At 33.1% G+C, this 23,799-nt stretch overlaps 1 protein-coding gene across 1 annotated transcript; it reads left to right on the plus strand.

Annotated features, from left to right (window-relative positions):
• The first annotated feature begins 1,823 nt into the window (after nt 1-1,823).
• Nucleotides 1,824-15,351, plus strand: LOC117689707 (SH3 domain-binding protein 2). Its single transcript, XM_066067912.1, has 14 exons — nt 1,824-1,956; nt 4,423-4,509; nt 5,556-5,658; nt 6,128-6,248; nt 7,412-7,488; nt 7,682-7,827; nt 9,900-10,094; nt 11,043-11,107; nt 11,276-11,304; nt 11,566-11,650; nt 13,657-13,733; nt 13,898-13,961; nt 14,110-14,163; nt 14,599-15,351. The coding sequence occupies exons 1-14, from the start codon at nt 1,917-1,919 to the stop codon at nt 14,740-14,742; spliced, it is 1,287 nt and encodes a 428-aa protein (XP_065923984.1). The 5' UTR covers nt 1,824-1,916; the 3' UTR covers nt 14,743-15,351.
• Nucleotides 15,352-23,799: the final 8,448 nt, after the last annotated feature.

Consider the following 23,799-nt stretch of genomic DNA (forward strand, 5'->3'; position numbering starts at 1 on the left):
TAAAAATATGACAATATGTTTTCATATTCTTTAATAAATCGCCCCCCCCCCGTATATTATCTAGTAAAACAAATCGTGTAATCATTTATAAAACTTTGACAAAATATTTTATTTACATATTTCTAGTATCGATACATTCACTACTTTATTTCTCATGGGTCACATACACACGTGAATGTTTTAATGAATAACCCAACATACTCAGCAATTCAGATAAAAAAAATACTAGAAGGCTTTTCACAATTGTTCAATGCAGGTGCCCGTCGAGTGCGCAAAACTTCCGCAAAATTTCCGTAAATTTCGCTTTGTTTGCGGGAGCTTTGTGAATAAGCCGTAAACCACTCGTAATCTTTCCGTAAAGTTTCCGCAAGCCTCCCGTAAACTCAGCGCGACTGCGGAATTTACGGAGGCTTTGTGAATAAGGTCCCTGATCTATTCGTTCATCCATCCATCCATCCATCCATCTATCTATCCATCTGATCCATTCGTTCATCCATCCATCCATCCATCCATCTATCTATCCATCTGATCCATTCGTTCATCCATCCATCCATCCATCCATCCATCTATCTATCCATCTGACCCATTCGTTCATCCATCCATCCATCCATTTGATCCATTTGTTCGTCCATCCAGCTCTCAACTACTTCTGACATAAACTACATGTAACAGAACATTAAAGTGTGTGCAAGTGAAAATTTAGTAAATATACGTGTATACTATAATTGCTTTATGTCACGCCCCATGAGGCCCTAATTTTGAAATAAGTATTATTAATATCACAAATATTTCGTTTTAAAGTTGTCCAAAACAACTGCATGATATGCGAAGGAGATTGACTACTTCCGCTGTAATGCTTTATCTTATTTGCGTTTCTTGTCAATTGGTATAATTGTATTTCTCGATTTGAAAGTGTTTCGAATTTCCATTAGTTTTAATTGGTTTGACTTTGTCATGTAATGGTTACGGATTTCCCAAATTGACGAAGAGGCTCTTCTGTATTTCTGTATTAACTGAGAATTGACGTTAACTTATCAGACTTCCTTATAGTGAAGTAGAGACTGTGTATACAATCATAAGTACAGTTTATGGCGGAGAGAAGATAGAATGAGCATAATCATTCATGAATTGCTAGAAGCACATACAAGGAAATATATATAATCGTTTGTTACCATGGAGAGAGAGAACGAGAGACAGACAGAGAAAAAATGTGTGAGAGAGAGAGAGAGAGAGAGAGAGAGAGAGAGAGAGAGAGAGGGGGGTACGTTGTTATTACATTTGAGTGATATGCAACTAAAACATTGCATAACTAATTAATTTATTTTTTCGTTACATAGTGAGTATCTCGACACAGTGTCTGACGAAAAACGCCCATGAAATCATTTACGATTTGTTTTTCTGATGTGGGCTTCTGACATAAACTTCTTCTTTTCACCTAATAATAAAAACAATAATTCATTGTATTTATAAAAGCACCAACTGAGATTTCGTATAATAATAAAGTAGAATCATCATATTATCTCTCTCTCTCTCTCTCTCTCTCTCTCTCTCTCTCTCTCTCTCTCTCTCTCTCTCTCTCTCTCTCTCTCTCGACAATATTCTTTAACTGTAAGATGAGGCGTCATGCTTTGCATGTGCTTGATTTCAACAATACTTTTGAAATTAGATACACGCCTTGATGTGTAAAAAAATAAAATACGGAAATATGAAGTACTAGATTGGTTTGTCTTATTGTGACAGTATTTGATTTTATCGTGATGTTTGTGAATTTCTTTCGTGATTGTTTAATTAATTTTGTTAATTTGCTTGTACGTGTTTTTGGGGGGTTTTTTTGGTGTTTACTAAAGCTATACATGTACTTATATACCTATATGATTTATTTTATAGGCAGAATAAGAATGTAAAAAAGACGAGAGATGTCAGAACATAAGATTCCTCAACCGTTAGATAATATCGGTAAGTTTTTTTTTATTCTTACAAAAATAACGGTATAAAAAATTATTAGATTCACTCAACCAATCACATGCCACATACTGCCTCATTAAGACTCACTTGTATAATGTTTAATCGTTGATTCCTGTACATGCACGGGGAAATCATTATAGAATTTGTTGTGGCTCAATTGTTACAAATTTCGTGTTCGCCCCCCCCCCCCTCCGGCCACCCTCAATCATTATCGGTGAACATCCTCAACGAAATAGAAGTGAATTCTTAAAACTTATCATTATATTTTATTATTCTCGCAAATCAAAATAATTGTCTCGTTATTGATTTAGCTCACCTGAGCCGAAAGCGAATGGTTTTAGTCAGGCTTTGCTGAAAGCAAACCTGGCTATATATTCATGCAAATTGCTAGTGTTTCTATGAATAGCACTACTGCAAAAGTAAACAAAAAAGACAAACTTTACACAGAGAGCCACGTTTTGTCAAATCTATTGGGTTTTTTGTTTGCAAATAAATTAAGCGAGGCTTTTTTTCTCTCATTAATTACGTGTTTTAAAATCAAGACTATGCATTTTGGAATATAATGAACTACTTTACAAAGCATTGAAGAAATTGGGGATTGATATTTTACGCTTGTTTGAAAATTCAATGCATTATTGATTTTTTTTGCGGGACAGACATATTTTTGCTTACAAAATTTAGTCGATCTCTGGCGCTTTACCGACATTTAAAGAGAGAGAGAGAGAGAGAGAGAGAGAGAGAGAGAGAGAGAGAGAGAGAGAGAGAGAGAGAGAGAGAGAGAGAGAGAGATTGCCATTCGTTACTACATAACATACATAATTACACATCAAAAGAGCCCGGCCTTCGAGTGCCTATCGTGTTGGTTGACGTTCGGCTATTTTTATTTCCAATTTTTAATCTTTTACATGTACCCGGTAAGTTTATTCTCTCCAACCACTTGGTCTGTTGAACGTTGAACTTCACTTGATGCAAAGCGTCTTTTTTATTAATTGCGATGATTAATTAAAACATGACAACAACAAAGACGTTATAACAAATTCACACTCAGATCGATATCAGGTTATCCCCCTTAACCTAAAGTTGTATAATAAACTGACCGGATATAAGTAATAATCGACCGTCCCCGGCCCCTCGCTATAAGGAAAACCTGTATCTGTCGTCAAGAGAATAATATTTGAAAAGGAGTGCAATTTTGTAAAAAAAAAAAATATAGATAAGCAAACGCCGATGTGTGGAATATGATAGACTTTGATTTCTTTTTTAAAACAAATACTTAAGATATGATATTTTTAAATTTGACTTAAATTTGTTTCATCGTTTAATATTCGAGCTAATATAAAATACAAAGAACTAATATTTCTTGCATTTTTACGAATGAAAGTATGCGATGCATTCATTTTGGATATACATGTATTTAATTTTATTGCCCAGCGTGTATTAAAATAATCACACTATTTCGAGAGATAAATTGCAATTGTTGGGGAGATGAGCAATACGGCCCATGGGCCTCTTTTAATCATGCTCTTCCAAGAAACAGTTTTCTTCCAACATCCGATGGTTCTGATTCATCAATAGACGTTTGTTTGGTCCTGTCTTTCTTCCTCTTCCTCCAAATACTTAAACAGAGACTAGGTTTCCCATTGAATCAGTACTTTTCTTGCTGTACTTCTTTTTTGTTCCTACGTACATTAAGGATGTTAGTTTCAAATTTTTTTTAAAAGGTCATTTTGGTGATCATTATATTTATCAACATTATATCTATATTTATCACTCGTTTCCCCGAAAGTGCGATGACTGTATATAACCTATCTATTATAATACATTCTTGTTTAACGCCGTGTAAACCGATTACTGAATATCAGTAGCAGACGACTAGTAACAACAATTGTCCATGATAAGAAACATATATACATGTTACAATACAACATCTCGAAAAAGCGCGGGAATTGAATGGAAATCTCCAGTAATTAGAGGTCCTAATATTAATTTGTTATTAATACGATACTGATAAGAAAACTATCATTTTCGTCGGGTTTATTCTCTGCATTTACTTTTATCGAGGGAAATTTACATTTCATAACTTTATTACTGATTTCTTTTATCTATGTAATAAACTATAGCCCCTGTTAACAACTGTTTTGCTCGACCCAGGAACGGATGTGTTGTTCTCGGTCTCTGGTCCGATATCGGGTAAAAGAACCCAGCTGCTGTCAATATCTGTATAGTGTATCGATATATCGTTACAATATATCGTTACAAGATATTTTCTTGAGATATCATAAATTGTTACCGGATATTGTTACAAAACATTCTTAGAGATATCGTTGTGTGATATCGTTACGTTACAGTGTATATACATACTACTAGTAGATATTGTTTGAGATATTCTTATGAAATATTGACTGTTAAAGATATCGTTCTGAGATATCGTTACAAGATATCTGCTTCTGTCTGCAGGTTGTCAGGATCTGCTACAAGAAGATTACAGTCACTGTGGCTGGCTGAGGAAGCAGAGCTTTATCAACAGAGTTGGCAAATTCCGCTGTAAGTGTAATATCCACTTCAATAGGTACTTGATAAAAGTTTCACTACATCTGTGTTATACAAGAGTATGCCATGTTATGTACTAGTACTAGTACTAGTACCATGTTATGTACAGTACTAAGAGTTCTTGTCATAGTAAGACTCAGTGCAGCGTAACAAAGCGATTGATACAATAACATTGCGTAAGCTTACGGTATGTTATTAGAGAGTTTCAGAGGCCCATGGGCTTTAACGGTCACCTGAGTAAGGCATAGCAATTTGATGTACATTATATTCAATACAGTTAATGTTGCAGGGTTAGGGTTAAGATATCTTAACAGTACTCGGGATATCAGGATACATTCAGACTTTTTCTTCTTTCTTTCTTTTTTTCTTTCTTTCTTTCTTTCTTTCTTTCTTTCTTTGGGGGTATAACAATCTTTAAGATGTCTTATGTAAATGCACCCTAAGGCTAGCACATAAATAAATATGCATACCGCCGTTTTTTAAGTTTATTATTGACAATCAAGAAAAAGGAATACCTATGGAATGGAGATGGAGGGAGGGGGGGGGGGTAGATAATAAACCTTATACCAGTAAAATGTCAACCTGTCTCGAGTTTCATATAGTTACGTATATCCTCTGGCACAAGTAAGGTATTGTAAACACGTGTTTGTAGTTACGTGAACATACACAGTTTGCTGCAGAAAATAAAGGAAAATTTAAGCATGTTCAAGGATGTTTATTACTTCTTTCATTTACTTAATACGGGTACAATTCAAATTACTTCCTTTTCCACATTGTTTCCACAATGTAATTAGAATTCTCAATGAAACGTTTCAAAAAATATTCATTGCATCCTTGAACAACAATTATACTGTCTAGCTACCACACTGTGCAAATGTCGTGCTTTTGCACGCTGTTAAACTATACAGTGTATATATCTTTTATGAGTAAAATTCTTAACATATCCAACCACAGCAAAAAAAGTCCAATTTAGTGTGGCTCAAATCTGAACAAAAAAAATATTGTGTTTTCTTTTTCAATATTGTATTTCGTTTACGCAGGGCCTCAGATTTACATGGTGCTAAGCGGAGGATGTATTTATTACTTTAAAAATGAATACAGCACCCATCCTGCCGGGAAATTCACACTGTATGGCTACAATACGTAAGTACAGTAGAGTATCTAAATCGTAAGTTGTCTGTAACTTATTACAAGTGTAATTCGTAAGTCATTCACATTTTATGAACTAATATTCATGAATAATTGGTAGAGGTATTGAATACAACTTTGAAGATTTTTACTTGTAATTTGTAACTAGTATGCTTAATAAACTATTTGCCTCTTTGTTGCCTCTTTGGTTGATAAAAATCATATATATATATATATATATATCAATTTTAAAGTTACTTTGTTATCGTAAACACTTATTGTGTGTTCAGCGACTGCCCGCTATATACATGTACATAACCCTTTGAAATTTCATGTTATTGTTTACATGTGTATTTACATGTAAAACTCTGAAATGATTACATGTTGACTAACAGTTTATAAGTTAACAAATATAAAATTAAATTTCAACAAACAGCTTATCACCATAAATATTCCCAATTTTAAACTGCCACCTTTTCTTCAGGGTCAGTAGAGCACAGGAAAAGGTTTCCCCCAAGGTGGCCCCCTTTGCCTTTAAGGTTGTCCATGCCTCACCAGATTATAAAACCTACTTCTTTGCTGCTGGATCTGAGAAAGAAATGAAGGCAAGTCTCTCTCTCTCTCTCTCTCTCTCTCTCTCTCTCTCTCTCTCTCTCTCTCTCTCTCTCTCTCTCTCTCTAAAAAGAAAGAAAAAAAAACAAATAAAAAAAACAAAACAAAAAGAAACAAAACAAAATCAAAACAAAACAAACAAAAAAAAAACCAAACACCATAACAAACCAAACAAAAATCAAACAAAATAGGAAAAAAACATTATACAACCTGCGTTAACTGAACTGCATTAGATATATTGCAAAATTGGGTGATTTTATCGGTTTGGAAATGCTTTACTTTCTTTACTGTAAAACGAACTGTAAAAGTTCATAAATTTGCTCAATTAAATTCATGCCTCCAAATTTATTAGCAATCTTCCTTACCAATTGAATGGCATTTGATTAATAAGTAATTAGACTTCTAAATATTTTTAATCATGCATGATTATATGTATCAGCAGTCTAAAAGTAGCGAAAAATTCGCTAAATATGATGACCGCTAAGTCAACCTTTACACGCCGCATCAAACAGTTTTTTACAATGTTCAGGAAACCTTAGATTGTGTTTTGGTCATAATGATAAACTTTAAAAATGGATCTTTCTAATAAATTCAATGGCATTTTTGATTGGATGTTCTATATTTATTCTTGGTAGTAACTGAGTGTTGTGCTTCATTAGGCCAAATTGTTAAGAAAGTTGGCACATTTCATGCGCATAGACATGCGCATGTGCATTGGCCAGTCACCAACATACGCTTTTTAGGTTGCCACATCACGTGAGGTTTTTTTTCTGAATACGGGAAATCATCATGTGTCCAATTGTACTTTAAACTAACGCAAAATATACCATTGTACGTAGAATTAAATTTGCTGACATTTTTACATTATATTTTTATCATTTAAACAATTTTTGTGTCCCATTAGTGAATGCTGGTTTTCGAGTGTATTAATTACCACGCGGTGTAAAGGTTTTAAGCAATGTTTCAATTATGTAATTATTGAAAATTAAAGACAAATTTTTATCGCAGACATAGACACTAGAAAAATGTAAATATAGATTTTAAAACGTACCAACATGTATTCGAATATTGATGCATTTGCTACATTTCGGATTGCTTGCCATTGAATAGTGAAATAAATCAATTATTTCTTAATTTTTTTTTTTTTTATTTTCAGGAATGGATGAAGCATATTAAAAGTCAGCTAGTCAAAGCTAATGGCCAGAAGTCAGATAACTACTATTACACGTATAAGTAAGTTTTTAAATGTTATATGTGAAATATGGATCTAACTGAAAGGTCGCAGCAAATTTCCTAAAGAAAAGGGGAGGGGCTTTAAATAAATTAGTCTTAATCGCGGCTTAAAACACTTGTTTTATTTTGATTCATTGTGTCTTATGAAACAAATTATGAAAGAAGTAAAACAATTTGGGTTTCCTGTCTTCAGGAGAGCCGGGAAACAGGCGGCCGCGGAAGAGGACGACAAATCGATGACGTATCAAGAAATTGAAACTGACATCTATGGTGACACTAATGCCTTCAAAGTCACGAGTGACTACGCACTCAAATTTAAATTAAAGGGAAAGGATGATGGTGAGACAATTGAAAAATAGTTGTTTATTTACATAAAAATAATAATATAACATTTAAAGATATCTTAAACCTACACGCTTATTTTGGTAGCTGATACGATATTTCATCGAAGCGCAATTGCAATTTGCTAATTACAGAAATTCATCTTGATTTTTGAACTCCAAAAATCAGGTCATATATTTTTGGATAAAAATTTGTTTTATGAAGCATTTTCAAACTTTTGCTGAGGTGAATATTTAAGTTTATTACAGTGAATGAGAGAAAAAATACAGTTTATGTTGCAAGGTCATGATGATTGCATTTAATTTTACAATTTAATTTATGGCTGTGAATGTAACAAGAACATTACACTAAATTTACAATGGCATAACAGAGACTGTTTGTTCCAATAACATATCATTTATTATACAATCTTTTATATTGGCGAATGTAACTAGTTATCAAATATGAAAGTATTTAGTGTAAGTTAATGTGGTGAAGTTACAATAAGGACGTGACATGAATGTTAAAACGTCATTAGGGTAATTGTTACAAGATAATTACTGAAAATCTTCTAAGGTGATTACTGAAACTGTTATTTTTGTAACGGTTACAAGATAATTACTGAAATTATTGTAAGGTAATTACTTAAACTGTTACAATGTTATTTTTGTAACTGTTACAAGATAATTAATGAAACTGTTGTAAGGTAATTACTGAAACTGTTACAAGGTCGTTAGAGTAACTGTTACAAGATATTTACTGAAACTTTTTAAGATATTACTGAAAATGTTATTATTGTAACTGTTACAAGATAATAACTGAAACCAGGCTTGGGGTAATGCTAAATGTAATGGTAATGCATTGCATTGCATTACATTTTTTCAAAGTAATGCTAGTAATGTGTAATGCCACAAAATTAGCATTACAAGTAATGGTAATGTAATTCATTACTTTCCAAAATCTAGTGTAATGCTAGCATTACATGGCATTACTTTGCATTATTTATTTATTATTTATTACATTTTTTCTATTATTGCACTTAATATATCCTAAGATAAAGATCGTCAAACAGTATTTTTCGGTCCAAGCTTCGACTGTTCCTGTAAAACATTTATTTAGTATAGCTGGGAAGATTTTCAAACTAACAGGATGCGGTTAAAAGATGAACCCTTTGAAACTTCGATCATAAAGTGCAACAGCAATCTATTGTCTTGAGTTGTCCTCAGTAGAAAGAAATACGATTTAAAAATATTAAAAAATATAACTGGGAAAAATCATGTTTAATTATAAACTTATACACTTAAGTGTCCAAAATTATAAAGATTTGTGTCATCTGGGGAAATATCTCTATTCAGCTTTTAATAACCGCAACATTATTCCATAAATTGTTTTTTGTTATGCATGTAATTCTGTGTCTCTATTTCGTATCTGACATTGTATCATGGCAAATGTCTATAAATATATAAATGTCTATATATATTTAACTTATTTAATGTTCATAATGCCACAATATAATTATATATTGAGCAAATAAAGAATGACTCTTGTATACATGTAGTCATTGAATTTGAACCTGATACTGAGCATGAACCTGAAGATATGTTAAAGAGTGTTTTATATTTGAAACATTTGCAAAAACTCTTTGATAGCTTTACTTTAAAAAAGAAGTAATGGTAATGGTAATGCATTACTTTACTCATGTAATGCATTACTTCAAGAAAATCAAGTAATGGTAATAGTAATTTAATGCCCAAATTCATGAAGTAATGGTAATGTAATGCATTACTTTACAATGTAATTCGCCCCAAGCCTGACTGAAACTGTTGTAAGGTAATTACTGAAACTGTTACAAGGTTATCAGAGTTACTGTAAGAAGGTAATTACTGAAACTGTTTCAATGTCACTATAGTGACTGTTTTAACTGTCCATGTTATTACGACATTTTTGACTACTGTAACTTTAATAAGATAATAATTTAGTAAAAATTAATTGTAATTACTTAGTCCGCGTTCTACATGAATTATAAAATATACTTTTACTAATACCAGTTGAATTTCAAATTAAATATCATTTTGGATTCTATTGCTTAGTATCCGATGACGAGGATATATCGGTCCCCGCCCCTCCACCCCCGCGCCGGATACCGAACAAGGATGCATACAAGGAGCGACCCCCGGCCCCACTCCCCGGCGAGGACGCCAATAAACCGGCACTACCCACTACCGACATACCCTCAGTACCACCCAGGCAAACCGGAAGGGACGTCTCGGCGAAACCCGCCAAAGGTACAATGTGGTCACGTGGTTGTAAAAAAGTTTTCAGAAATAGATGTATGGATGTTGGACTCATAATCAAAAAATCTTTTAATGTACATCAGTAGCATCTAGATGAATAACACAACATGTAGTAATTCAGATTGTTATACTTTCATGTTAGATACTGAAATCTGATTGGTTAAGACGCAGTTAATAATATTTACTATTACCCTCAGCGTTAGCAACGCACTTGGCAACGGGTAACATTATATAAATAGTGCCTGTTTGGGAGGGTAACAGTTGAAATTGACACCCCGAGAAAACCATTGTCAACCGACGCGAAGCGGAGGTTGACAATGGTTTTCGAGGGGTGTCAATTTCAACTGTTATCCTCCCAAACAGGCACTATTTATTTTGTTATACTGAATGTCTTTTTTAAAAAATTTAAGAAAATTTTACTGCTTTTATATAGGAATAACGTGAATTCTACAGCGAACCGTACGCGCATAATTTTCGCGCATGTAACATTTTTTAATGTTACCCGTTGCCAAGTGCGTTGCTAACGCTGAGGGTAATAGTAAATATTATTAACTGCGTCTTAACCAATCAGATTTCAGTATTTAACATGAAAGTATAACAATAAAAAATATTACATGCGCGAAAATTATGCGCGTACGGTTCGCTGTAGAATTCACGTTATTCCTATATAAAAGCAGTAAAATTTTCTTAAAAATTTTAAAAAAGACATTCAGTATAACAAAATAAATAGTGCGTGTTTGGGAGGATAACAGTTGAAATTGACACCCCTCGAAAACCATTGTCAACCTCCGCTTCGCGTCGGTTGACAATGGTTTTCTCGGGGTGTCAATTTCAACTGTTACCCTCCCAAACAGGCACTATTTATATATTGTATGCACTTATACACAAAAAACATGCATACAAACATTTACTTCGTTTTATCGCCATTTTTCCTTGCAGAAAATGAACACAGGAATGGACAAAGGCCGAGGAGACAATCTGAGGATGCGGTGGCGAAAGTTCACGTATGTCGTAAACAAATGTCACAGTTGTCAAATAGGAAAATGCACTCATCACAACTTTTCATGCGTTTGCCGACATTATATTAATACATATGTATATTTGGATTTGAACCATGTATCAAATTTGATACACATTATGATTACCTTACAGAAGTTTATTTTTTCTTGCAGAAAGAATTAACAGAAGCTCTTTCCAATAGGTAGGTTTGTGAGTGGATTTTACGTGTGTTGTATGTATTTTTAATGATTGTGATCAGTTATATTTTAGAATGTTGTTCGAAATTTTGACTAAAATTGATGAAAACTAAAAGCAACCGTCAGTCTCACTTATTAATGTGTTGAATTTGAATTGTCTCCGTTAAGCCTCATAGTGAAGAGCATTTACTATAGTAAAAATTCTTAATTAATATTGACTTAAAATGCTGTTCACATAAATACAATGTAATATCGGCATTTTGTAGTCATTCCCGTGGCAAAAGAGGATCTAAGGATAAAGAAGAGAGTCCGTTCACTGCGAGGAAGATGGCGGAAACCGTTGTAGATGAGGTATGTTTGTGACAGTTTGATTCTGCACTTCAGTGCAGCATCTCTATGTATACTCACATACATTATATTTATATTTTATATAATGAAAGAAATGCAAACAAATTCCGTATAATTTCAGCATCTGTGGTAAAACTTTGACAGAAATCGCTCTTTAATCGGGCGATTTATCAAAAGGCTTTTTTCTTGGAGTTAACTCTCTTATCACAGTGATAATTATATTTGCCTTAAATTTGAATTCTTGTACATTATTTTTTTATGTGTAATGAAGAACGTTCTTAAAGAAACAGAGCCTAGATCATTGTTAACTCTTTCCTAGTTTTTAAATGATTGTTAAGAAAAATAATTTATAAAACGATTAAATGGTTATGTATCCCCAATTACTTTCTTATTACAATGTACATGTATGTCCTTATCAAGAGTTCGCGCATAATTTTCCCGCATGTAACATTTTTTAATGTTACCCGTTGCTAAGTGCGTTGCTAACGCTGAGGGTAATAGAAAGGATTATGAACTGCGTCTTAATCAATCAGATATCAGTATTTAACATGAAAGTATAACAATACAAATTGTTACCTGCGCGAAAATTATGCGCGTACGGTTCGCTGTAGAATTCACGTTATTCCTATATAAAAGCAGTAAAATTTTCTTAAAAATTAAGACATTCAGTATAACAAAATAAATAGTGCCTGTTTGGGAGGATAACAGTTGAAATTGACACCCCTCGAAAACCAATGTCAACCTCCGCTTCGCGTCGGTTGACAATGGTTTCCTCGGGGTGTCAATTTCAACTGTTATCCAGGGTTGGCCGGGAAATACCAGTGCTGGGAATTACCGGTGGTAAATACCGGTATTTCCCGTCCCGGTAAATACTACTGATTTTCTCTAACTGGGAAATACTGGTAAATACAAATTTTTAATATTAATTTCTTTAATTTGTTCAATGTAAAACGTATGTTTAGGATATATAAGATATTAACAATTAGCATAAAAACACAATTTAGCATACTTTGCCATTTCACTGTCAGTTTATGAATCGTAAATTCACCAGATCATCTATTCCCAAAGATTTTCTATAGCTTTGTATTTTGGAGAGGGTTTATATAGGCTTTGCCGGTTGCCCAATCCATTTGATTACTCAATAAAATATGTTTAAATAGAAAAAAAAAAACTTCTATAGCTACTAGAGTACAAATTATAGTCCAGCTTTTTGAACCCCAAGTTTTGTGTTTTACTGATTTATAATTCAAAGCACAAAATAAACTGTTATAATTACTGTAGGTGTTACAAGTAACATTTAATAATTACACATGTTGTTTTCATAAATAATTGACATATACTATGAGTGGGGCTAATTGGCTTCTTCTTGGGTGTGTTGCATACTAAGGTAGTGACACAGTCACACTTTAATTTTCATAATTTTCTAGGCCAATTTTCACATACATCAAATAACTAGAAAACAGATCTTTTGATATCATGTTTATGATAACTGTATAGATGCACCTATACATGTACCTGACTTAAGTCTTAAAAATGAATAACAATGGTGTATGAATGAACCATGTTTAGAGTATTTATAAGAAGATAACCAATATATTACTGGTCAGTCAAAACTTGATAAAATCAAAGACAATTATAAAATGTCATTGCTGACAAGGTGTACTATTGTCTACATCACTACAGATTTGATTTAGACTGAGTATGAAGTACTTTAATATGTAGTCGTACTTTATTTCCCAGTATTTCCTGGGAAATACCAGTAATTCCTGGGAATTACCAGTATTTCCCACCGTCCTGGGAAATATGAGTATTTCCCGCTTTTTTGCCAACCCTGGTTATCCTCCCAAACAGGCACTATTTATATAGCGTTGCCCGTTGCCAAGGGTGTTGCTAACGCTGAGGGTAATAGAACGGATTATTAACTTTGTCCTAAATCAATCAGATTTCAGTATTTAACATGAAAGTATAATAAAAACATAATACATGTACCTTATTGTTGCTTATTGCAGGATGACGATGAAGAGGATAGTGAGGACTACTGGGAAAATATTTATTATGATGGCGAGGACAAGGACAAGGCACAAGAGTAAGAGCATTCCAAAATGTCAACTAAATATCAAATGAACTCTACATACGTGTTCATAATGCATCAAAGAAGTAAAATTTAATATCTTTAGTATCACTGAAAACTGTTGACATGACATTTACATAACTCATGCACCGAGTTGTTGTTTCTAATTTTTTAAATAGGATTATAAGAAACATAGGAGATGATGGCGTGTACCTTGTCAGGACAGGAGCAGATGGCGGACAGGTTGGAGGTTTTTTTTTTAGATTAAATGTGAAAACACTAGTTTTATTGTTATAGTTTGCGACTAAAAAAAATGTTCTCTTGTTACATCAGATTTTTTTTTTATTAAAGTTCGAGTCATTTTGCTGTACTAGTATTTCTATCTCAACAGGTGCTTGTAGTATATGCTGAAAATATGCCAAAGAAATATAAAATTACTAATGAGGTCAGTATAAATCGAGTAAAACGGGTATTATAATAATCATATTGTATTAAATTGGAGATAAATGCATTATTGACTTGACACGTTACTATTTGATAAATAGTTACTTCAGAGAAATTCTTTCGTAACATTAGAAGACAGATTGGTATATGGTAACCGTTACGCCTTGTTTATCCTTCGGATAAGCTTGCTTTCTTTTTCTTTTTTCTTTTTGGTTTAAAAATTGTTCATGCAAAATATTATATCCAGATGAATTATTGCTTATATTTTAATTCTTGTACTGGTTCCCATTCAAACTCGTCCGGAAGTTGAAATGTCCAGATGAGCGAGGCTCAACTGAACACTTTCATGTTTCGGTTACAAAGAGGTACTGTCTTTAATAAACTGTTTGCTTGTCACATAACTATGCTAAGAAAAAGTTTTGTTTCTTCGTTTCAGAATGGAGAATATTACTTAAAGAAAGATGGCCCGCACGCCGATTCGGTGGAAATGTTAATGTATGAATATTATACAACAGAACTGCCGACAGCCAAAGCGTGTTTAGAAACTCCTTTTAAACTCCACCCTAAATACAAAGGATAGCAAATCAAATTAGGAAATCCCTCGCTGAATTCCCTGCGGACCTTTAAGCTTTTCCAGTGGCCGTGATACCTGATGACTTTTCTGTAGCGTTGATCAGAGTGTATTTTTTTATTATAAGGTTTTCAGGTTTCCTAAATTAGGAAATGATTTTATTTGATTTCTATTAACAGTCATATTTTCTTATCCTTTGAAAATGTGTCATTTGTAATTTTTGACAGTATAAAATTTTGAAAAAATACACGAAAGTCATTACACCGTTGCAGTTTACATTACATTAGTTTGCAAAAGGGTACAAATATCTAAATACAACAATACTAATATGCATAATTAAAATAACAAATTAAGCCAATGACTTTTTTCATTCAGAATATAAAGTATTTCGGGTTAGCAAGGTGCTAGATTGGACAGGTGTTACTTTGTTTATTCTAATTCGTGATTTAATATTAGTTATTTATTTGGTATACCTACATGTATATATTTGTAATCACCTTATGATTGTTAAATGTCTGAATCTTGTTATAACTTGTATGTAAAGGAATGAATCTTCAGAGAAATTAGTGTAGTGTTCATGAATGATTTATAATAAACAATATACGAATATTTTTTTAATATAGCGTGACGTCTTTTTTTTTTTTTTTTACAGACAAACCTACATGAAATTCTTAAGACTGGGGGGGGGGGGGGGGGGGGGAGTCTGAGACATATAAATTTTCGATAAGAATTTTATCATATGGGAAAATTTTGAATTTACTGGTACCGGACCCACCCACCCCCACCCCCACCCCGCGAAACGCACCCCACCACACAAACCTCTAGATCCGCGCTTGCATCACTTTCAAGTTTGCATATATCTATTGCACTCTTGCTCTATAATCCTGGGGCCCGTTTCACAAAGCTATCTTATGACAGATATCTGTCTTAAGACCAAAATTTGTCATAACTTTTTATCATAGCTGTTTCACAAAAGTGTCTTAACTTATGATAATCTTAAGATTGTTCAAAATCTTAAGATACCCAGATACTTCTCTGAAGTCAATTTTTTAAACATGGCGGCGGCCTATGTTTTGATAAGAAATAGGCAACTTAAAAGGCGTGAGCGTGTATTCAGGGACAGAATCAACCCATTAGATTATATGGACGTTTGCGACATCTCAGAGAAGTTCCGTTTGCCACGACATGTTATCTTTGACTTATGTAATGAGCTTAATGATCGTTAATTAGAGCACCCAACCAAAAAATCACATAATTTATGCCCTTCCAACATCATTGCAAGTCATGGTTGCGCTTCGCTTTTATTCAAGTGGAAGTTTTCAAGCTGTATGTGCAGATCTTTATGGTATAAGTAAAGCAAGTGTGTCCAGAATTGTTTAGGCTGTTACATCTACTCTAGTTGCCTTAAGTCCTGCCTACGTTAAATTTCCTTCTACTGACAGATATATAAACAATACTATACTGGACTTCGCTCATATACTAGTATGTAATTTCCCAAATGTGATAATAGACGGGAAACATATTCCTATTCAGGCACCTTCAACTCATGAGTATTTGTTTGTTAACAGAAAAAACTTTCATTCAATAAATGTGATGGCAGTTTTCAATTCCAATTTGAAATTTTTGAATTTGGTAGCAAAGTGGACTGGATCATCTCATGACGCATTTGTGTTCTCAAATTCTGTTTTGTGTCAAATATTTGAAAATGGCAACATTAACAGAGGTTGTCTAGTTGGTGACAGTGCGTACCCGTTAAAGAATCACTTACTAACACCCGTCTTGAACCCAAGCAACCCCCATGAAGAGGCATACGATGATGCCAACACTAAAACCAGGGCCCTCCATTGAGCGAGCGTTTGGTATCCTTAAAATGAGGTTCCGATGCATCGATCGCTCCGGACGGACCCTACTTTTCCGGCCCGAGAAAGCTTGTGGAATCGTGACTGTTTGTGTGGTGCTACATAACAATTGCATAAAAATCAACGTTCATGTGCCCCGAAACATAAATAATTATCGTGTTTTTCAACAACCAGACAATGTTATATACCAAGGAGTAAACAATGACAGTGCTGAAGTTAGAAGAAGATTAATTCAAACTCGATTCTGAGAACTAAGTAATTGCCATCTTTCCTTTGAATATTGTATTCATTCAAATTTTATTAAAATTTCAAAGTTGTTTCATTTGATTTATATACGGGTAATGATAAAGTAATAGTAATTTAAAGATATTTCATCATTTTAATGCTAGACATGCATTTGTATACAGGTATTTAGGAGGCCAAATGGTCAGTAAATTACAATTTGAATTACTATAGAAAAAATTTAGATTCTATGGTTTCAAAATTATCATTTTATATTTTTATAGATTTATCTTTCAAACATTCAGCCTCCTTAATAATCATCAATCAATAAAAGAACACTATTTTCTCCACGTGTTTGTTTTTATTGTTCTTATCAAAAGAAAGTACAAAAATATACGGTACATTATAAAGTATCCAGTAATGTTATTACATATATATATTTATGCTGCAGATTTCGTAAATAAATTCTTTACAATTTACTGATTGAATTTTATGCAATCGCTCCTATAATAATTATCTTAAGATTATCTTAAGATAAGTTAAAGTTATGACAGCTTTGTGAAACAGCTATGTCATATCTTATGATAATCATAAGTCAAATCTTATGACAATCTTAAGACATGTGTTATGATAAATCTTATGACAGCTTTGTGAAACGGGCCCCTGATATATGTAGCCACTAGTTTGGTTTATACATGTTCCAAGATACCATAACGCAATGGCCCCAAGTCATCTAAATATTTTAAAACGAGCAACGATATCACTCTGATTCAAACAGCTTTGATAAATAAAATATGAATATATCCCTACAATTTAGCATTTTTTAAAAAAAATTAACACTCTTTAAGCATCGAGTTCCTAATAAAGAATGGAGATTTTTTAAAGATTTTTAAAAAGACTTCCCCCCGTATATAATCTTACGTCAATTTTACAGCCCCCCTCAACCGTACAATCTATAAACTTACTATCTGGGAAGTTTCCATATACAAGTTTCCATTTTATTGTCCAAATAGTATATTTGAGAAGAACTTTTTAGCGTGTCAATTGTTTTTATTTCCTAAATATCCCCCCTTTCAAATTGCTTCCGACGTCTATGTTATATAATTTTGGTTTAATGTATCTATAGGCGACGTGGTAGGATAAAAATTCTTCCAGTTGATGTTCATAACAAGAGATGCATGGTGAACTTTGAACAGATGAAAAGTAACTTGTATGCATACACAACTTTATGCAAAATTAAATTTATACCTGTGGATGATGTCTGTGAGCGTATATGATCTATTTGTAATCCTCAATAGCTTAATCAAATTATGCATGCCATTTTAGTTTACCTGGGTCACTCAGGTGAAACGTTGCTATCTGCTTTCGTCCATTGTTGTGCGTCGTGAATTTGAACATTTTCATCTTCTTCTCTGAAATTACTAGAGTTATATTGACCACATTTGATGTCTAGCATTTAAAGCAGGGCAGCTAGTAGGAAACAGGAATAGGGATATTTTTGACACCATCCCTAGGGGCCATACATTTTGGGTATAAACTCCGAAAATTGATGCAATTTATAGAATTCTTCTTCACTACAAGTTTACAGTCTAATATATAATACTGTAGTCATTATCAAAATATACAGTCTGATATGATAATATGTCCTACATAATTCTACTTCATCCTATATTCAGTGTATATGTATACATATTTACTATTTATTTACTACTTATCTATTCATTTATAAATGTACCTTTGACTTTTGAACTGTGTATAACGATTGACTTCATGTACTTTTTCATGGTTTGAGTGAAAAAACTAAATTGAAAAAATTGAAAATACAGAAATTGTGAAGTTTATGTCCCTATAGTCAGGAATTATGATGTTATAGAGCGGGGCGCTGTTGGAAAAATTTGAATGTACATGCATTAAATCTTTAATTAAAATCGTTTTTTAGTCCCTCTATACATTATATATTTAGCGGTGACACTAAATGCATGGTTATAATGAACAAAGAGGGTTCGATCTTCTAGATTAGTGAAATTAATGATTCCGGGTCAGGATACGTGGGTTTGTAGCTAGCTTGTTTTGGTTTTGGGGTTGGGGTTTTTTTTGGTGGGGGTGGGGTGGGGTGGGGTGGTCTGATATGTTTTACTTAATAAATGACTTATGTGCGATGTCTTAAATCCTTGTACTGTTTCTTTACATCTAAAAGTAATAATAGTCTACATAAATGGTCAGGGGATGAACATTGAATTTTTCTTCTGTATATCTTATCAGAGGATATGCGATAACTTTAACATGCCTGCTGGTCAGTTCATAATTTATGCAATTTATGCAATTCTCGCTGGTCATAATTCTCCAGTACTAAACATTTATTTGGAAAACCAGAATACCAAACGATTTATTTTCTCGACCCTTCGTTACTTTTATATGAATCTTGCTTTTTCATCAAAACGAACGTGTTACTCTCTCAGTTTATAATACATCATCTTTTATCCGGAAGGGGGGGGCTAGTATTCGTTTTAACTTCAATTTCACTCTTGATTTCCTTATTTTCTCTTCCATTTCTTATATGCTCCCCAAAAAAGTTGGTGGGGGGGGGGGCAACTCCGCTTATAATTCAATATTATAAAAATTCAAAAAAGTGGTGGGGGGGGGGGCTGCCCCGGTGCTACATGCCTGCAATTATAAACTTTTTTAGAGGTTCATGCGGGTATGATGGTATAGTGATATTGCAAAAAAAAGTATGACGATCGCTACCTTCATAGCCCCCATCAAATATTAGAGAAAACGTTTTATTGTTTACACTTACAACTTTCTTTTAACTAATTAATGAATTAACCGTAAAGAGTAAGTAAAAGTAACTAAACTAATGTTAGGTACATGTATAACAGTAGGTTGGATAGAGAAAAAAATGTCGTTCTTTTATGTATGGGAATTTGAGTCTGACGTAATTTCATGAAGTCAGTGAAATTTTAGGTTGCTGAATGCTTTGACCGATCAATAAACTGGTCAGAACTGGATTGTGTAGATTTCAGTCCCGTTTTTTTTTATACAGTTGTGAATTGCAATCGGATTTCTAAAGAAATAGGGTACAAAATTAAATACTCCGTAGTTGTAAATATCTAATTATTATATGTTGCCATTCTGCAGATGCCTTGCGTGGTTGAATCATACTCAGGTGACTGTTAAGGCCCTTAGACTTCTTATCAATGTGAAAGTGTTTGCTTTCTTAACTTTGGTTTGTTACAGGTTGGTGTGCGTCAGCCCCACTGGTATATATTATCATTTTGCTGTAAACGGAGAGTATTTATGTTGTCATTTTGTTTGATTTTTTTTTCAATATTTCAAACTGCAGAGTCCCCGATACCTGCCAAGAAGAGTTGTGATATATAACCCTCAGAGTTGGATAGATCTAACCCCCCCCCCCCCGGCCCTCCTTGAACAAACATGTTAACACATACCCGAACACATATAATTTAAATCTTTTGAAGCCTTAGATAAAATAACTTGTTTTTTTCCATTGTAACTCCATTGAAATGTCATTGGTTTTCCAGGTTTTTTTTTAAAATACCATTGATTGTGATTTATTTTTCTTGTGTCTTCATCTGACCAGTTTTATGCCTACATGTACCAGTTAAATAGTAGGCTCATCACTGGACATAATTACACATTTCTCCATGAGCAAACACTATTATACGCTACCTATATAACGAGAACATTTTGCTGAAAACCTGGGTGCACACACTATCATCCACCATGGTTATCTGTCCGTGCTCAATCATGCTTTTAATACCCTGATCAACTCATACAACCCGCACAAAGAACCTAGTTGACAAGAAACGAAAAAATGTTGCATGAAGGTAAGCATTACATTATTAATATTTGGAATATTTGGAGAAAAAAATAATTATTTCTTGTCTTTTTTTCTAAATTGTTGGAATAATACAACACTTGAATATTATTGTTTTCAATTATCGTATTAGCAACTGAGTCATATAATATTTTAAGAATCATATCCCAAAAGGAACCTTCTACCCAAGCACAAGTGAAACATTTTTTCTGTAATCATTTTATTCAAATCATTTCATTCAAACCATGAAATGGTACATGAGGTCAATCAGTATATACAGTTCACAAGTCAGAGGTACATTTTATAAATGTATAGATTGGTAGTCAATAAATAGTTAATGAGAATAAATATAGTTACAATATATACAATGAAAATAGGACTAGTATATTAGATTATTTTGATAATCAAATAACATAATTTTTTTTCCATATTTGTAACTTTAGTACGAGACATATGTTCACAACACTTCATAGTATTTGTGGTGCTGAACAGAATTTGTCATCAAGATATTAACATGTACATATGTCTTAACGTTAACAACTCTTAACATTTAAGAATACATGTATAATGGAATTCGTCAGCAATTTGACCTGAATTACAGAGTTTACATACTATATGGTTTAAAGGAATATTTTGCCATCTCCCATTCTCCACTGGGAGATAGTGGTTTGAGCTATAAGTTCAAGGATATCTCCCAAAATTATATAATTTTTTGCCAGTTAAGCTTAAATTTAAACTTGTATTTGGGAATGTAGAGGTAATAATTTAAAGATTTTCAATTTGTTTATAGATATTTAATAAATATTCTTTGGCATGCAAAATAAATACACATTGAGTTTATTTGTTAAACAATAAAACGGAGTTTTTTTTCTGTGATTCATGCGGGATATGAAAATGGCGACTTTCCAGAAAAAATACAAAACCCCCAATAGAGGGTTATGTTATTTTTTTCTGCAGTTACCGCTTTACCATCATAACCCGACTGAATCACCGAAGAAAGCTTTTTACTATTTATATTAAATCTTTCTTTTAACAAAATATTTTTTAATTGTAAAAAGTAAGTTAAATTAACTGTTAATGTAGACCAGTACGTTAGCTAAAAGAAACAGCCAAATCGTATCCATTAGTAATTTGAGTCTGACATCATTATTATTTCGTGCAGTCCGTGAGTTTTCTTAGGTCGCTGTAGGTTTCGATCAATCGATAAACGGGGCGGGAAAACCGGTCGTCTGGTTATTTTAATCCAATCGCCTAGTAATTGTAATCCAATCACCTGATTATTGTAATCCAATCACCTGGTTATTGTAATCCAATTACCAGGTTATTGTAATCCAATTACTAGGTTATTGTAATCCAGTCGTCTAGTTATTGTAATCCAATCACCTGGATATTGTAATCCATTCACCTGGTTATTGTAATCCAATCACCTGGTTATTGTAATCCATTCACCTGGTTATTGTAATCCAATCACCTTGTAATTGTAATCAATCACCTGGCTATTGTTATACAATCACCTGGTTTAATATTGTAATCCTCCCAAGCCTTAAAGGGGCATGGTCACGATTTTGTTCAAAAATTATTTTTTCAATTTTAATGATTACAATGCTTTAGTAAGGCATTTTTAATAGGCAATCAAAATTTGAGTGTCATTTGATGAGTTATAAGTGAGTTACAGAGCTTACAACTCTTCGCTATGTAAACAAAGCGTTTGTTTACATTTCGAATGTTGAAGTGAAAATTCCAGTTTTAGACCTAAAATAAATGTGTTAATCGTTAGGAACTGTTTATTTTTTGCTTTAAATGATGAGATAGACAAACCATGAGCCCTGTGTCTTGCTTAAAACCTAACGACTGGCACCCAAATTTCATTTGAGCATTAGAAATGCATTCCTAAAGCATTGCAAATAATAAAAACAAAAATAAAATTTGACCAAAATCGTGACCTTTAAACTTTCCATTCATCTTGTTTTATCTTTTTCTGGTGGATTCTTTCCATTTTCCTTTCGGATCGACAGAATCTCTGGCTATCAATTGGATGTTCTTTGCCTCGCTGTACAGTTACCCTATAGGAGTAAATAGAAAGGAACTTTTCCCATGCGGGGCTAACCCTGCTGTTGATTCGGTTATGCCAACCTTCAAGGTCGTTGCTAGAAATATACCGATGCACGAACTGAACTGTTTTCAAACCTTTTTAATTTAAATCAAATTAACATTATTATAATTGTCATTTACTTTTGTGGGGAGATGAATCCCTAAATGTCAATTCAAACCAACGCATTTCTTAGCAGTTCAAAGATTTATCAGAGATTGTGGTAGATCCTCGTAATTTTAGTCTTACTGCCTAGACCAAATTCAAAAAGAGCTGTTTTTAAATACATGTACGTTTGTTTAATATGTAATATCCATTTCTATGTACTTTCCATTCTTAACTACTATACAGTTGTAAATTGTAATACTTGGTAAGAACCTTGTTAGAACTTGTGTTCGAACCATTTGTATATGTTTATGCAATAAAATATGTTCAAACCAACAAACCAAAGTCGTTGAATGAACACAGACCAAATCCTAATGGAGAAGGTTGGATTGAAGATCCACGAACACCACCCATACTCCATTAAGGCCGAATCTATAGTTGATCATTGTTCGCTTTTCTGTCGAGGTAGTTTCCTCGACATGTTCCGGCGGCAGGAAGGGCAAAGAAGGACTTGTTTGATGATATCGAATCGAAAACACATTTCCTCGTTCATTGTACGCTCTCTAAAACAAAGACCAAAGATAAATTAGTGAAGAGTTTTTATGATACAAAATTTTTCTCAACATAAGCATGCATAAGTAAATATATTTAGAATCATAGAATAATTCGATATTAAAGTAATTAAATAATTATAAGATGCAGGTTATAGAATTCTTTCTAATTTTTATAGTGTATTTGTAGAAAATTTATTAAGAAAAAAAATCTATACTTATAAATTAAGGCATTTGGCAAATAAACTACATGAATACTTGCTTACACATTTGGTATTTGAATACATGTTAGATGAAGTCTGTAAGGTATAATTGAATTTTACTGATTAGTTATTATTGTGAAATTATCAAATTTCTACTTTCTTTTTTGATAAACATGCCCGAAAAAGCAAAAATGAGATC

This window comes from Magallana gigas, chromosome 8, assembly GCF_963853765.1.
Source record: "Magallana gigas chromosome 8, xbMagGiga1.1, whole genome shotgun sequence".
NCBI lineage: Eukaryota > Metazoa > Mollusca > Bivalvia > Ostreida > Ostreidae > Magallana > Magallana gigas.

Coding starts and splice junctions, on each gene's coding strand:
- LOC117689707 (XM_066067912.1), top strand. CDS start 1,917: ATGTCAGAACATAAGATTCCTCAACCGTTAGATAATATCG. Junction 10,095..11,042: donor CTCGGCGAAACCCGCCAAAG/GTACAATGTGGT, acceptor TTTTCCTTGCAG/AAAATGAACACAGGAATGGA. Junction 14,164..14,598: donor AATATAAAATTACTAATGAG/GTCAGTATAAAT, acceptor TCTTCGTTTCAG/AATGGAGAATATTACTTAAA.